This window comes from Pinus tabuliformis, chromosome 8 (genome assembly GCF_031772625.1).
Source record: "Pinus tabuliformis cultivar Carrire ecotype Pingquan chromosome 8, CPIR1, whole genome shotgun sequence".
NCBI classification, from domain to species: domain Eukaryota; kingdom Viridiplantae; phylum Streptophyta; class Pinopsida; order Pinales; family Pinaceae; genus Pinus; species Pinus tabuliformis.
In genome coordinates, this window is record NC_142294.1 from 1,208,661,503 (window position 1) to 1,208,678,960 (window position 17,458).

The following is a 17,458-nucleotide window of genomic DNA, read 5'->3' on the forward strand; positions in this document are numbered from 1 at the left end:
CCATCAATGCCAAAGGGGGAGATTGATGGCAGAATTGGCATTAATGTCAAAAGTTTTAGTTGGGGTTTAGGTCAAGAAAGACATTTGACAAACTTGTTGGAAGAAATGGCTTTGGATAATGTTGTGCTTTGCTTTCTAATCAATGTATTTTACTGCTTGACAAGGTGATTGGTTCTTTCATTCCCCAAGTCATATAAAGCTGCTTGCATGAGCTTTCATGGTCATAGATTAAAGATTGTGATTATTTATGAAAACATAAAAACTGAGTCTTCTGTTGGATAGCCCGAGACATGAGCATTTGGATAGAAGTATAGGAAAAATATTCATGGGAAGAAGTGTAGTGCTTAACATTACCATTGATGGCATGAATAGATTTATATCATTATAATTCAACATTGTACTTTGTTTTCTAACTTCTTTCATAGTAATTGCTTGAAGCAAGATATCTACAACTAACATATGATCAACAAAAATGTCTTCAAAATTTCTTCATGGGATAACATATGATCCCTAGGTGGAGAGAGAAATGGATAAATAAATTGGTTCTTGAACAGAGGTATGGCCTTGCCACGAGCTAGTAAGTTTAATCCTTCAATTCTAGGATCTGTGACGAATAGACTTGTGAATGCATAACAGAGATAGCTTGAAGCAAGTATTACTGATCTGGGAGAAGAATTTTGAGTTTTCTCTAATTTAGGGAACAGACACAAATTAAAGATTAGAAATTTGTGTTTGCAGCCTAGATTGCAAGTGGGCAAGCCCAGATTACCAGTGGGTAATTAATGTTTGTGTCTTGTAGCATGGTTAATGAAAAATTGGCTTATGCAATCATTGTTGTTGGCTTATATTACTCCAGTTTTTTTAATATTTTGAAGTCCATTTGTCTTGACTTGATCTTTAAATATTTGGAAGAACGTGAAACGAATAGGTGGAATACAAAGAGACATTTTTTCAATTTCAAATCCCTATGTTGGAATACAAAGGGCCAATGAGTTATATAAAGATAGATATTGTAATGTAGAGTGGTTAGTTGATGGAATTGTTGTGAGACCTAATTTGACATTTTACATGGCAAGAGAGAGAAATAGAAAGTGGAAGAGGAGCATAAGTGAGACAGAGGAGATAAACAGTGGTAAAGGAGGCAGATACAGAGTACAAAAGTAGGTATTCATAATTAAAGACCAAGTAATCCAACATATTAAAATTTTGATGTATCAAGGGATTAGTGTCTCCTTTTAGGTAATAGCCTAAAAAAGAACAAGTTGGACCCTGTAAGAAGTGGGAGTAGGTGCTTCTAGCAAGTTGTGGATTGCAGAAGAAAAGTGAGCTTGAAGCCTCCTATAGGTATAGGCCTACAAAAATTCATGTAAAAAGTGAATGGGTGATCGCATATCTCGCAAGTCGGTGCTTGCATACTGGTTGGTGTCAGTACATTGTAAAAGAACATTTAAGAAGAATAAGAAGACAAAGCGTCTAGTGGTTTTTTTCCTGGAAAGATTTCCACCTAAAATCCTCAGTGTTCATATATTATGATTGTGTTGTTTTTTTTTCAGAAGAAAAAGCATCATAGATTATATTAAGTCAATATAAAAACCATGATTGGATACAAAAGGATGACTTGAGCAACCATATCAAGACAACATTGAGAAAAAGCATATAAGAAGGATGACAAATAGCATAGCATAATATGGAGATTGTGGAGAAAAGGATCAGACCGATATTCAAAACTTCTAGAACTCGATTCTAGATCGAGAAGGACAGTACTCATGAATACATATATCTATCATCATAATCATGAAAGAAAACAAAAGCCACAAAACCGTAGCCATTTGGAATCCAAACTTTAGGCCTATTTTCTTGGAACAGAGTCAAAAATTGAGCTGATGCGGGGCAAAATGGACTTATAGGGAATCTTGGAATCTCTGAAGATTTTATAATTCCGCCACTTCCATGCACACCAGATCATAATAACAAGAAGAGGACGCCTTGACTCGCTTTGACTACACCACCATTGAAAGGCTGCATGAACATAAACAAAGACAATATGAGGAAAACCAAAAAGAATGGCAAGATCATACCAGATTTCCTGTGAGGAGTTGCATTGAAAAAACATGTGTAGATTAGTCTCCTCATCTGATTCGCACATCGAACACCTGCTAGGACCATGCCAGCTTCTCTTCCTCAAGTTGTCCCATGACAGATTCTTATTATTGAACACCAGCCATGCGAAAAAAATCATTCTAGGAGGGCAGCCCGATTTCCATAGAACCATCGGAAAATTTGAGACTGAGATCAGAGCCTTTGAGGAGATAATATCAAAGAAGATATCTTTAACTCGGGATGGCACAAAAGCATTTGACATGGACCAGATCAGGGGGTCACATAGCCCTCCACGATGAATCCCGCTTGCTTGCAAAGAAGCTTTGACCGCATTCCATGTGGAAGAGAGTTCGGCAGGCAGACCAATGTCATCAGCTTCCTTCCATATAGGGATAAGGCCAGACCAATCAATATTAACCAATTTTTACTTATTATATAATTAACTTTTTCATTAATTAACTAATAGAACATATGAGCAGCCGATCAAAACACAATACATGAAAAGACAAATTCAAACCACATTAACAACACAATCATTATTATGATTGTGTTGTTAATGTGGTTTGAATTTGTCTTTTCATGTATTGTGTTTTGATCGGCTGCTCATATGTTCTATTAGTTAATTAATGAAAAAGTTAATTATATAATAAGTAAAAATTGGTTAATATTGATCCAAATAACGTTACAATGATTCATCCGCCCTCCCAAGTATAACCAAGTTTCTAACAAAGACACATGGCAACATTATTTCCCTAACATAAATCCCCCTCAATTCCCCTCTTATCACATCATAGACCCTCCCTACTAACAATGGTTTCCATGGACTATTCTATTATTAATCGTTAAAGTGCATTCACATTACATATATCCTGTATATAAATCTAGAAAATATATGAAACTAGGTGCTTATTTTCTTAGACCACATGGCTATAAACCCAAGAAAAAATAAAGGCCATGTGGCATATACACACATCTATGTAATTAAATCTGCATAATTCCAAGGGAAAAAAATTTGGGTATTACAAGACATTACACCAATCGTCTCCGGGGTGATGAGAATTTTTGTTCTCTGTAAGTCAACACACATTTGGAGATAGGTAACAGATTTGTCCAGAATAAGATTAGTTGGCCACACTAATGAACCAGAAACTTGCCCTTAGCATTGTACAGAAAGGTTTCCTTCCCCATCTTAATCTATAATGGGAGCAAACAAAATTTTGAGGGCATTTCATAATCGTTATAAGGGGGACCAAAAATAAAGGATCTCCACTTCTCATAGAAAAGACTTAAACAACACAACAACAAAAAATTCAAATAGTAGCACGTTCTATACAATGAGAAACCAGCGAAAATAATGGCATAATCTATACACACAATCACAACAATACACACTTTACAGTCCTATTTAAGCAACGGACATTTACATGTGTACTGTCCATGGATTAGCATCGAGCAAAGCCCTCACATGCCCTGAAACTTCATTATTTTGACACCATGGACAAAAACACAAAATATGACACTCTAATTACATAATTAAACAGTCAAAGACCACACCAAATCTTTTAATTATCCCAAATTGATACTTGTAGATCACATCTATTATCAATATCAGTGACACAATTCTCCTAAGGGTGGAACAATATCCACATGCAGATATATTCTGGCGGAACTATTTGTAGGGGGTGACTAGATTGGGTGGGTGGCTACATCTAGTAGTTACCCTGCTGATAATGTTGCATTTAATGCACACACGTAATAAGATTACATTGTTATATAGCTGCATAAACATTCTTGTAAAAACAAATAGGGAAAAATGCAAGACTATACTACAGAAGACAGAATAGTTGGAAAAATGCTTAGAAATGGTAGACTTATTTTCACCTTGTAACTTGAACAAATCAAAGCTTGCAACAAGTTTCAATTATTTATAGTCACTCAATCACTGCTTGACACTTGCAATGAAATATGAAAGAAATAAGAGTTTATGAGAATAAACACCCACACAATCTTAATGTTCACCCTAAATGAACAATTTTGAAAGAATACATTATCAAGGAAGAAGTCTATCACAGTTCACCACAAAGTCAAAAGACCCTCTGTGCAAAGTCAATAACGATTGCTGTTAGCAATGTGTGTTCGTAATGTTCGAGTTCAACTCTTGATAATTTGAATTTAATTATGTTTCCACATTTTTGTATAGATATTTTATTACCATGGGCATTCACACAATGAAGTACATATCCCATAGTAATTTGGGGTACCTGTAAACATTGTTATTTGCAATTAACAAAAGAACCAGGATTCACTGAGCATGAACATCTAAAAGGACTATGATACTACAAGAGAGGAAATGTAAGGGGGTCTAGGGAAATTATTATATGCCTTTATCATTACTTTAACCTTCATTCTTTTATGGTGTTAAGCATAATGCCTGGTCTATATTGAAGATAAGAGAAATGAATGTAACCAACTTTTACATCTAGGGAATCACCTCCTACATTCTAGCAACTTGCTCCTCCATTCTTGGAACTAGGGCACATTAGAGAAAGAGACTGTTTTGGAGAGCATAGACAATAGGAAAATAGAGCGGAAGCTGGGAAAATAGTGTCGCCATACTATGGAACTAAAAAATCCTTTAAGGAAAACCATTAGAATCTTGTGAGGAGGAAAAAGGCAGGAAACCGTACAGAAGATGAGAATTAAATAATGTGCAGCAAGATAGGCCGAAATTATTAGAGAGATATCCCTTCAATCCTTGAAGAAGGCTGATCATAAAATACCCACAAACCAAGAAAAAATTCTGTTGAAGTTCAATTTGGAGTGAACAACAATTTGAACTGTTATAAGCCCATCTGAAGGGAACCAAAGGGGAGAACTTCTAAGGGAATGTTGAGCAGAGAAAGAAGAATCTTCTTGGCTGATCATAAAACCAAGAAAAAATTTTGTTGCAGTTCAATTTGGAGTGAACAACAATTTGAACTGTTATAAGCCCAATCTGAAGGGCACCAAACGGGAGAACTTCTAAGGGAATGTTAAGCAGAGAAAGAAGAATCCTCCTCTTGAATCCTCTCTTTGTGTTGTGTGAGATAAGGTATTATAAGCACCAGAGTTGTTCTGATTAAAGAAATTGGCCGTGGGTTGCTTGGTTGATTTTTCATGCTTTTTGGGATTGGAAAAGGAACTTGATAGAATCTTGAATTTTCCTTCATGCTGTTGATTTCATAACCCAATTATGTGGTGTTGTCAACAAAGGACTACTTACAGTTGAGTTGAAAATTGCTCTATCCCAATTAGTTACTTGGTATTCATCTTTCGAAAAGATATCTCTTGGTTTTGTGCTGGTTTTGTTCTGGAGATTCTTATTATATTTTTATTATAGATATGCATTATTTATAAGGCATTGGCAATAAATGTAGTTGACGACATATTGTATACTAGCAGAGATACTGTTTTGAACAAGTTCATGGCAGACCCATTTAAATGATCTGCATATGATCTTATTTGCTTAAACATAATTGTTTTTATGATAATCAAGTTCCAATCAAAGAATTTTTTTTACCTACAACAACTATAGATATTGTGTAAATTACATGATAAGTGAGAATGTTACAACTTATACTAGAAAATCTCGTCATCAAGGTTCTTTCTATGTGATGCTTGTGCATAACATTTGGTGCTCTGGATTTACGTTCATATTGAAATGCAGTGTTGCCTCTTGGTTTTTCTTGCACATAATGGAATGCTGGAAATAACTTTGATTATTAGCCTTTGTCTATGTCACATACTAGATAATGATCTGACTTTAGAGTCTGTTGGCGTTTCTTTTCTCAGTAAAACTGCAGAAGCTTTATAACCCCATAAATTATAATATTGAAAGACAAAAAATGAACAAGTAATTAGTTGGGATTCAGGACAAGAGAAAAATGCAGATTAAATGCCAAATATGAAAAGGACAAAAAAATGAAAACTCTCTTTATTTCCTCTGTCCACCACATACACTATCAAATGAAATGAAATCTACCAATTCATGTGTGCAAATTGATACTGACATCACTTTTATCATACAAAGGGAGTGTGTGATGGATAGTGTGAGATAGTTTATCTCATTTGCAGGTGGACCTCAGCAAAAAGTTAGGAGTGACCTAGAATTTAAGAAGCTATAAAGTTTATAACCTGTATCTGAAGTAGGGGCTTTTCACTTCCATTATACTGTTCAGAGAACTGTTACCTGTATCTGTCAGATTTCCTCTTACCTGCTATTTTCTGTCGCACCAACGCATGCTGGGCTATGGCATTGACTACATTCAAGCATCAAAGCTAATTTTTGATGAGAAGATTCAACAGGCATAGGTTTTCCATAATGTAAAAGTCATTAAGCAAACAACCCGTCCATGAAAGCATGCTGATTTCAATTCCTCAAGTCACTGTATTTTATCATAATATACTTGAAATGTGTGGTTCGCTCCTTGGGATATGAAAATACCTAACCAAGCATTCGAATTTATTCTCAGGATTTGTCCATCCTTAATTTCTTCCTTTTCTGTTTCATATTGCTCGAAAAGAAAGAAGAAAGAAGATTGAAGTTAAAAGACTCAGGTTTAGACATCCACATGATGCTGCACAAAAAAATTGTAAACATTAAGTACCCTCTCAGGAGCTGACAATCCAGCCACTTGTCAAATATTACATGGTGATTTTATAGTGTTTGATCTATTTCATTAATGAGCGTACAGAATACAACTTTCCAAAATCTGATCACAAATTCTATTGCCTCTTTGGTTATTGATATCTGTTTGCATTCAGATTTACATATGTTCTCTATTGCCTCTTTGATTATTGATATCTGTTTGCATTCAGATTTGTATATGGAGAACAATATGCCAGTGAGAAGAAATCAAAGGCTGTTATGGTCCATGGTTCCTCTAAAACAACTTTTGAGGGAAAATTTCTATGAGATTTAACCATTCTACTAATTGGCATACTGGTGTCAGCCCTAGATAGCAAGCATTAAGCCAACAGAGAATATGTATGAGACTGTTGCCTAACATCAACAGTATTTTGGACCACTTTATTGCAAGGTTGATTTGAAGGCAATTTGAAGGGTTTTAGATTTTTCTAGTAAATTAAAAAAGACATCTTTTTCTCTCATTGAGCTTTCTCCTATCTAAAGAAAAAGGAAAACAATTTACAAATGCAACAGAAAAAGCAAAAGCACTCACCCTCGGAAATATATCAAACAAGCAACACTCTTTTAATTGAGAGAAGCTACACGTAGCTGGAGATTGTTAAAGGATTCGGCACTTGAAGCTTCAGTGTTACCAAAAATTAGTATAACGATCCATTTTTCTTTTCCATTTTTCTACCCTAGTTCTTGCAAGCTACTAACATAGCAGGTGCATTTGAGCATAAAGTTTTTGAAGGCTGTGTGATGTGACCAACAAATGCATGGCTATATTAAATAGTGCCTAAGCAAAACTAATTGGTATAAACTCATAAAACAATAATGGCTGATCAGAAAACAAACAATTCATGCCACTGTAAAGACTATAAAAGATATAAGAATTTAAAGCGTCCCCACACGCCCATGGGATTTGGGCATTTACTTCTACAAAATAGAAGTAAATGTGGGGTGGCCAATCCATGATACTCGCAACATTACTGGCGAACAAACAGGGATCATCACACTAGATCTTAACAGACAGATGATCCCTTGGTTAATGTACTTAATGTCTTTCAATCACCAAGAGAAAGGAAATACAATCTAACTCTGACCAAACCAGAAACGATAGTGTCTTGTCATTTACAGGAGGGCAGGTTTGCCACTGTAAATTTCAAATAAATCACTAGCATGAGGACTGGAATGGACATATTCTTTGAGGAACCTCTGCTCACTTAAGTTAAGCGCAGAAATGAGACTAGGAGGGCGCTTGGAAGGTTGCATTGCACTAACAGCACTCCACACCTTGTGGCGAGGCTTGATCCTACACTCCAAGCTGAAACTAGACACGAAATAAGGATATGATAAAACAAACTTTGCAGGAAGCCCTGCAGTATGCATGAAAAAATCCATGTTCTTCTGCACCTTAACCATGGAAACATTTAGTATAGGAGGGTGTCTCCTAACGAACTCCTTGATCTCATCTTCCAGGAGGCCAAAACTTGCCAAATGCTTCATTTTCTTTTCCAAAAGTTGAGGCATATTATTACTCATTCTAGATAATTCGGCAAGTTACCAGTGGGTAATTAATGTTTGTGTCTTGTAGCATGGTTAATGAAAAATTAGCTTATGCAATCATTGTTGTTGGCTTATATTACTCCAGTTTTTTTAATATTTCGAAGTCCATTTGTCTTGACTTGATCTTTAAATATTTGGAAGAACGTGAAACGAATAGGTGGAATACAAAGAGACATTTTTTCAATTTCAAATCCCTATGTTGGAATACAAAGGGCCAATGAGTTATATAAAGATAGATATTGTAATGTAGAGTGGTTAGTCGATGGAATTGTTGTGAGACCTAATTTGACATTTTACATGGCAAGAGAGAGAAATAGAAAGTGGAAGAGGAGCATAAGTGAGACAGAGGAGATAAACAGTGGTAAAGGAGGCAGATAGAGTACAAAAGTAGGTATTCATAATTAAAGACCAAGTAATCCAACATATTAAAATTTTGATGTATCAAGGGATTAGTGTCTCCTTTTAGGTAGTAGCCTAAAAAAGAACAAGTTGGACCCTGTAAGAAGTGGGAGTAGGTGCTTCTAGCAAGTTGTGGATTGCAGAAGAAAAGTGAGCTTGAAGCCTCCTATAGGTATAGGCCTACAAAAATTCATGTAAAAAGTGAATGGGTGCTTGCATATCTCGCAAGTCGGTGCTTGCATACTGGTTGGTGTCAGTACATTGTAAAAGAACATTTAAGAAGACAAAGCGTCTAGTGGTTTTTTTCCTGGAAAGGTTTCCACCTAAAATCCTCAGTGTTCATATATTATGATTGTGTTGTTTTTTTTCAGAAGAAAAAGCACCATAGATTATATTAAGTCAATATAAAAACCATGATTGGATACAAAAGGATGACTTGAGCAGCCATATCAAGACAACATTGAGAAAAATCATATAAGAAGGATGACAAATAGCATAGCATAATATGGAGACTGTGGAGAAAAGGATCAGACCGATATTCAAAACTTCTAGAACTCGATTCTAGATCGAGAAGGACAGTACTCATGAATACATATATCTATCATCATAATCATGAAAGAAAACAAAAGCCACAAAACCATAGCCATTTGGAATCCAAACTTTAGGCCTATTTTCTTGGAACAGAGTCAAAAATTGAGCTGATGCGGGGCAAAATGGACTTATAGGGAATCTTGGAATCTCTGAAGATTCTATAATTCCGCCACTTCCATGCGCACCAGATCATAATAACAAGAAGAGGACGCCTTGACTCACTTTGACTACACCACCATTGAAAGGCTGCATGAACATAAACAAAGACAATATGAGGAAAACCAAAAAGAATGGCAAGATCATACCAGCTTTCCTGTGAGGAGTTGCATTGAAAAAACATGTGTAGATTAGCCTCCTCATCTGATTCGCACATCGAACACCTGCTAGGACCATGCCAGCTTCTCTTCCTCAAGTTGTCCCATGACAGATTCTTATTATTGAACACCAGCCATGCGAAAAAAAATCATTCTAGGAGGGCAGCCCGATTTCCATAGAACCATCGGAAAATTTGAGACTGAGATCAGAGCCTTTGAGGAGATAATATCAGAGAAGATATCTTTAACTCGGGATGGCACAAAAGCATTTGACATGGACCAGATCAGGGGGTCACATAGCCCTCCACGATGAATCCCGCTTGCTTGCAAAGAAGCTTTGACCGCATTCCATGTGGAAGAGAGTTCGGCAGGCAGACCAATGTCATCAGCTTCCTTCCATATAGGGATAAGGCCAGACCAATCAATATTAACCAATTTTTACTTATTATATAATTAACTTTTTCATTAATTAACTAATAGAACATATGAGCAGCAGATCAAAACACAATACATGAAAAGACAAATTCAAACCACATTAACAACACAATCATATTATGATTGTGTTGTTAATGTGGTTTGAATTTGTCTTTTCATGTATTGTGTTTTGATCTGCTGCTCATATGTTCTATTAGTTAATTATATAATAAGTAAAAATTGGTTAATATTGATCCAAATAACGTTACAATGATTCATCCGCCCTCCCATGTATAACCAAGTTTCTAACAAAGACACATGGCAACATTATTTCCCTAACATAAATCCCCCTCAATTCCCCTCTTATCACATCATAGACCCTCCCTACTAACAATGGTTTCCATGGACTATTCTATTATTAATCGTTAAAGTGCATTCACATTACATATATCCTGTATATAAATCTAGAAAATATATGAAACTAGGTGCTTACTTTCTTAGACCACATGGCTATAAACCCAGGAAAAAATAAAGGCCATGTGGCATATACACACATCTATATAATTAAATCTGCATAATTCCAAGGGAAAAAAATTTGGTTATTACAAGACATTACACCAATCGTCTCCGGGGTGATGAGAATTTTTGTTCTCTGTAAGTCAACACACATTTGGAGATAGGTAACAGATTTGTCCAGAATAAGATTAGTTGGCCACACTAATGAGCCAGAAACTTGCCCTTAGCATTGTACAGAAAGGTTTCCTTGCCCATCTTAATCTATAATGGGAGCAAACAAAATTTTGATGGCATTTCATAATCATTATAAGGGGGACCAAAAATAAAGGATCTCCACTTCTCATAGAAAAGACTTAAACAACACAACAACAAAATTCAAATAGTAGCACGTTCTATACAATGAGAAACCAGCGAAAATAATGGCATAATCTATACACACAATCACAACAATACACACTTTACAGTCCTATTTAAGCAACGGACATTTACATTTGTACTGTCCATGGATTAGCATGGAGCAAAGCCCTCACATGCCCTGAAACTTCATTATTTTGACACCATGGACAAAAACACAAAATATGACACTCTAATTACATAATTAAACAGTCAAAGACCACACCAAATCTTTTAATTATCCCAAATTGATACTTGTAGATCACATCTATTATCAATATCAGTGACACAATTCTCCTAAGGGTGGAACAATATCCACATGCAGATATATTCTGGCGGAACTATTTGTAGGGGGTGACTAGATTGGGTGGGTGGCTACATCTAGTAGTTACCCTGCTGATAATGTTGCATTTAATGCACACACGTAATAAGATTACATTGTTATATAGCTGCATAAACATTCTTGTAAAAACAAATAGGAAAAAATGCAAGACTATACTACAGAAGACAGAATAGTTGGAAAAATGCTTAGAAATGGTAGACTTATTTTCACCTTGTAACTTGAACAAATCAAAGCTTGCAACAAGTTTCAATTATTTATAGTCACTCAATCACTGCTTGACACTTGCAATGAAATATGAAAGAAATAAGAGTTTATGAGAATAAACACCCACACAATCTTAATGTTCACCCTAAATGAGAAATTTTGAAAGAATACATTATCAAGGAAGAAGTCTATCACAGTTCACCACAAAGTCAAAAGACCCTCTGTGCAAAGTCAATAACGATTGCTGTTAGCAATGTGTGTTGGTAATGTTCGAGTTCAACTCTTGGGAATAATTTGAATTTAATTATGTTTCCACGTTTTTGTATAGATATTTTATTACCATGGGCATTCACACAATGAAGTACATATCCCATAGTAATTTGGGGTACCTGTAAACATTGTTATTTGCAATTAACAAAAGAACCAGGATTCACTGAGCATGAACACCTAAAAGGACTATGATACTACAAGAGAGGAAATATAAGGGGGTCTAGGGAAATTATTATATGCCTTTATCATTACTTTAACCTTCATTCTTTTATGGTGTTAAGCATAACGCCTGGTCTATATTGAAGATAAGAGAAATGAATGTAACCAACTTTTACATCTAGGGAATCACCTCCTACATTCTAGCAACTTGCTCCTCCATTCTTGGAACTAGGGCACATTATAGAAAGAGACTGTTTTGGAGAGCATAGACAATAGGAAAATAGAGCGGAAGCTGGGAAAATAGTGTCGCCATACTATGGAACTAAAAAATCCTTTAAGGAAAACCATTAGAATCTTGTGAGGAGGAAAAAGGCAGGAAACCGTACAGAAGATGAGAATTAAATAATGTGCAGCAAGATAGGCCGAAATTATTAGAGAGATATCCCTTCAATCCTTGAAGAAGGCTGATCATAAAATACCCACAAACCAAGAAAAAATTCTGTTGAAGTTCAATTTGGAGTGAACAACAATTTGAACTGTTATAAGCCCAATCTGAAGGGAACCAAAGGGCAGAACTTCTAAGGGAATGTTGAGCAGAGAAAGAAGAATCTTCTTGGCTGATCATAAAACCAAGAAAAAATTTTGTTGCAGTTCAATTTGGAGTGAACAACAATTTGAACTGTTATAAGCCCAATCTGAAGGGCACCAAATGGGAGAACTTCTAAGGGAATGTTAAGCAGAGAAAGAAGAATCTTCCTCTTGAATCCTCTCTTTGTGACATGTGTTGTGTGAGATAAGGTATTATAAGCACCAGAGTTGTTCTGATTAAAGAAATTGGCCGTGGGTTGCTTGGTTGATTTTTCATGCTTTTTGGGATTGGAAAAAGAACTTGATAGAATCTTGAATTTTCCTTCATGCTGTTGATTTCATAACCCAATTATGTGGTGTTGTCAACAAAGGACTACTTACAGTTGAGTTGAAAATTGCTCTATCCCAATTAGTTACTTGGTATTCATCTTTCGAAAAGATATCTCTTGGTTTTGTGCTGGTTTTGTTCTGGAGATTCTTATTATATTTTTATTATAGATATGCATTATTTATAAGGCATTGGCAATAAATGTAGTTGACGACATATTGTATACTAGCAGAGATACTGTTTTGAACAAGTTCATGGCAGACCCATTTAAATGATCTGCATATGATCTTATTTGCTTAAACATAATTGTTTTTATGATAATCAAGTTCCAATCAAAGAATTTTTTTTACCTACAACAACTATAGATATTGTGTAAATTACATGATAAGTGAGAATGTTACAACTCATACTAGAAAATCTCGTCATCAAGGTTCTTTCTATGTGATGCTTGTGCATAACATTTGGTGCTCTGGATGTACGTTCATATTGAAATGCAGTGTTGCCTCTTGGTTTTTCTTGCACATAATGGAATGCTGGAAATAACTTTGATTATTAGCCTTTCTCTATGTCACATACTAGATAATGATCTGACTTTAGAGTCTGTTGACGTTTCTTTTCTCAGTAAAACTGCAGAAGCTTTATAACCCCATAAATTATAATATTGAAAGACAAAAAATGAACAAGTAATTAGTTGGGATTCAGGACAAGAGAAAAATGCAGATTAAATGCCAAATATGAAAAGGACAAAAAAATGAAAACTCTCTTTATTTCCTCTGTCCACCACACACACTATCAAATGAAATGAAATCTACCAATTCATGTGTGCAAATTGATACTGACATCACTTTTATCATACAAAGGGAGTGTGTGATGGATAGTGTGAGATAGTTTATCTCATTTGCAGGTGGACCTCAGCAAAAAGTTACTAGTGACCTAGAATTTAGGAAGCTATAAAGTTTATAACCTGTATCTGAAGTAGGGGCTTTTCACTTCCATTATACTGTTCAGAGAACTGTTACCTGTATCTGTCAGATTTCCTCTTAACTGCTATTTTCTGTCGCACCAACGCATGCTGGGCTATGGCATCGACTACATTCAAGCATCAAAGCTAATTTTTGATGAGAAGATTCAACAGGCATAGGTTTTCCATAATGTAAAAGTCATTAAGCAAACAACCCGTCCATGAAAGCATGCTGATTTCAATTCCTCAAGTCACTGTATTTTATCATAATATACTTGAAATGTGTGGTTCGCTTCTTGGGATATGAAAAAACCTAACCAAGCATTCGAATTTATTTTCAGGATTTGTCCATCCTTAATTTCTTCCTTTTCTGTTTCATATTGCTCGAAAAGAAAGAAGAGAGAAGATTGAAGTTAAAAGACTCAGGTTTAGACATCCACATGATGCTGCACACAAAAATTGTAAACATTAAGTACCCTCTCAGGAGCTGACAATCCAGCCACTTGTCAAATATTACATGGTGATTTTATAGTGTTTGATCTATTTCATTAATGAGCGTACAGAATACAACTTTCCAAAATCTGATCACAAATTCTATTGCCTCTTTGGTTATTGATATCTGTTTGCATTCAGATTTACATATGTTCTCTATTGCCTCTTTGATTATTGATATCTGTTTGCATTCAGATTTGTATATGGAGAAAAATATGCCAGTGAGAAGAAATCAAAGGCTGTTATGGTCCATGGTTCCTCTAAAACAACTTTTGAGGGAAAATTTCTATGAGATTTAACCATTCTACTAATTGGCATACTGGTGTCAGCCCTAGATAGCAAGCATTAAGCCAACAGAGAATATGTATGAGACTGTTGCCTAACATCAACAGTATTTTGGACCACTTTATTGCAAGGTTGATTTGAAGGCAATTTGAAGGGTTTTAGATTTTTCTAGTAAATAAAAAAAGACATCTTTTTCTTACATTGAGCTTTCTCCTATCTAAAGAAAAAAGAAAACAATTTACAAATGCAACAGAAAAAGCAAAAGCACTCACCCTCGGAAATATATCAAACAAGCAAACACTCTTTTAATTGAGAGAAGCTACACCTAGCTGGAGATTGTTAAAGGATTCGGCACTTGAAGCTTCAGTGTTACCAAAAATTAGTATAACGATCCATTTTTCTTTTCCATTTTTCTACCCTAGTTCTTGCAAGCTACTAACATAGCAGGTGCATTTGAGCATAAAGTTTTTAAAGGCTGTGTGATGTGACCAACAAATGCATGGCTATATTAAATAGTGCCTAAGCAAAACTAATTGGTATAAACTCATAAAACACTAATTGCTGATCAGAAAACAAACAATTCATGCCACTGTAAAGACTATAAAAGATATAAGAATTTAAAGCGTCCCCACACGCCCATGGGATTTGGGCATTTACTTCTACAAAATATAAGTAAATGTGGGGTGGCCAATCCATGATACTTGCAACATTACTGGCGAACAAACAGGGATCATCACACTAGATCTTAACAGACAGATGATCCCTTGGTTAATGTACTTAATGTCTTTCAATCACCAAGAGAAAGGAAATACAATCTAACTCTGACCAAACCAGAAACGATAGTGTCTTGTCATTTACAGGAGGGCAGGTTTGCCACTGTAAATTTCAAATAAATCACTAGCATGAGGACTGGAATGGACATATTCTTCGAGGAACCTCTGCTCACTTAAGTTAAGCGCAGAAATGAGACTAGGAGGGCGCTTGGAAGGTTGCATTGCACTAACAGCACTCCACACCTTGTGGCGAGGCTTGATCCTACGCTCCAAGCTGAAACTAGACACGAAATAAGGATATGATAAAACAAACTTTGCAGGAAGCCCTGCAGTATGCATGAAAAACTCCATGTTCTTCTGCACCTTAACCATGGAAACATTTAGTATAGGAGGGTGTCTCCTAACGAACTCCTTGATCTCATCTTCCAGGAGGCCAAAACTTGCCAAATGCTTCATTTTCTTTTCCAAAAGTTGAGGCATATTATTACTCATTATAATCTGAGGTGCCCATTTGAGAACCCTGGAAACACAAGCCTCTGATCCGAACAGACTGTGAAGATACCGGACGTTAGGACATAGAGTTTTCTCTAGACTGTAGCTTAACAATCTGGGCGCCCGACATAAGACATTTTCACAGTCTTGGGCAGTGAGACCCAACTTTTTCATCCACTCAATCCTGCATTTCACCCGATCAGCATCGCAAGTGAGAATATATGGGTTACTGGTAATGAGCTTCCTTACCCGGTCTTCTGCGAGTCCTGAATCTCTCAAGAACCGAATGGTTTGTTGGGCTCTAGAAGTGGATCTAATTCCAACAAGGATTGGCCTTCTCTTGAGGATTCCTGAAAGCTCAGACTGGTGCAGCCCGCATTCGTTGAGTAAGAAATCCGAAATGGGGCATGTGTTCTCTGCTACCGGGTAACTAGTGGGGCTCTCATTACCAGCAATGCATGTAGAGAGCCATAATGATTTCAACAAAACAATCCGTGGAAATGGTGGGAAAAATGTTGCAGCCAGGCGATGAAGAGGAGATCCGAAGGATGGAACAAAGTAATTGGAAAACATGGCTATTCGATGAGACATGAGATTGGGTATCTTGTGCAAAATAGTTGATCAGGACGAGGTATTAAGTAAATTGATAGTGAGCCGGTAGGGTTAGTCCATTACTGTATAGGAAAATAGATCTATTTAACTGTGGGATGGACTGTTTTATGGCGAATGAACCCCTTAGATGGCAAATAAATTTCATATAATCATAACCATATATTTCAATTCATTTACACTTTTAAGTTGCTGCAAAAATCAATTAATTGTCCACTCTTTCGTAATTCTGCTCATTTATAAAGAAAGTTAAGTACTAAAACTGCTAACGGTTTTCACTTTCGACTCCTTTTATGAGATTTCAGTTCGAAAGGGCTCATAAATCTATGTTAAAAAATTAACAAATGGACAACTTTTTTCATAATTTAGTTATAAAGAAAGAAAGATAGTTAGTAACTTGGTCATTAAAAGTGTTGCATTATTGATATTTAAATAGTTTAATTTAAGTATTCAAAGATTTAGCAATGTTAAGAGTTAGATGTGACTAGCAAGATTTTTAAGTGATTTTGATGGCATAAATGTTTTTGGGTTGCAGTTTCTTGTCAAGCCTAATGTAAAATTTATATAGTAATTTTATAAATGTTTTAGGTAAATGTGAAAAGGTAAATATGGATTTAAAGATGCAAGGTGGTTAATATTTAAAATTGCATCCATTGATATAAAGGAGACAATAAGAATATGTCAATTTATGATCAAACATAAAGATTTGAATTAAAAGAAATTGTAGTTTTAATATTTTTTAATTAAAGTATTTCTTTTAAAGATTGCATTTTTACACCAAAGGTGTCCCCTTTTGAAATTGGTTAGGCTAGTTACATTCAAGGTGTTCCTTTTGAAATTGGTGGGGCTAGGCATTGTCTACCTTTTTCATCTCCACTTGACATTTGTCCGTCTGCGATTTTGACATGGGTCAACTTTAACTAAAGAAAAAAAAGGAATTACACATCTTATTGTAAAATGGACCATTTTGCTAAATAAAGTTTGCTTATAAG

At 35.6% G+C, this 17,458-nt stretch overlaps 1 protein-coding gene across 1 annotated transcript; it reads right to left on the minus strand.

Annotated features, from left to right (window-relative positions):
• Positions 1-7,630: 7,630 nt before the first annotated feature.
• Positions 7,631-16,595, minus strand: LOC149239711 (transcription termination factor MTERF15, mitochondrial-like). The gene is made up of 2 exons (XM_089369944.1): positions 15,451-16,595; positions 7,631-8,312 (listed from the first exon to the last, which is right to left on the minus strand). Exons 1-2 carry the CDS (start codon positions 16,446-16,448, stop codon positions 7,901-7,903), a joined length of 1,410 nt encoding a protein of 469 aa, XP_089226070.1. The 5' UTR covers positions 16,449-16,595; the 3' UTR covers positions 7,631-7,900.
• Between the last annotated feature and the right edge of the window lie 863 nt (positions 16,596-17,458).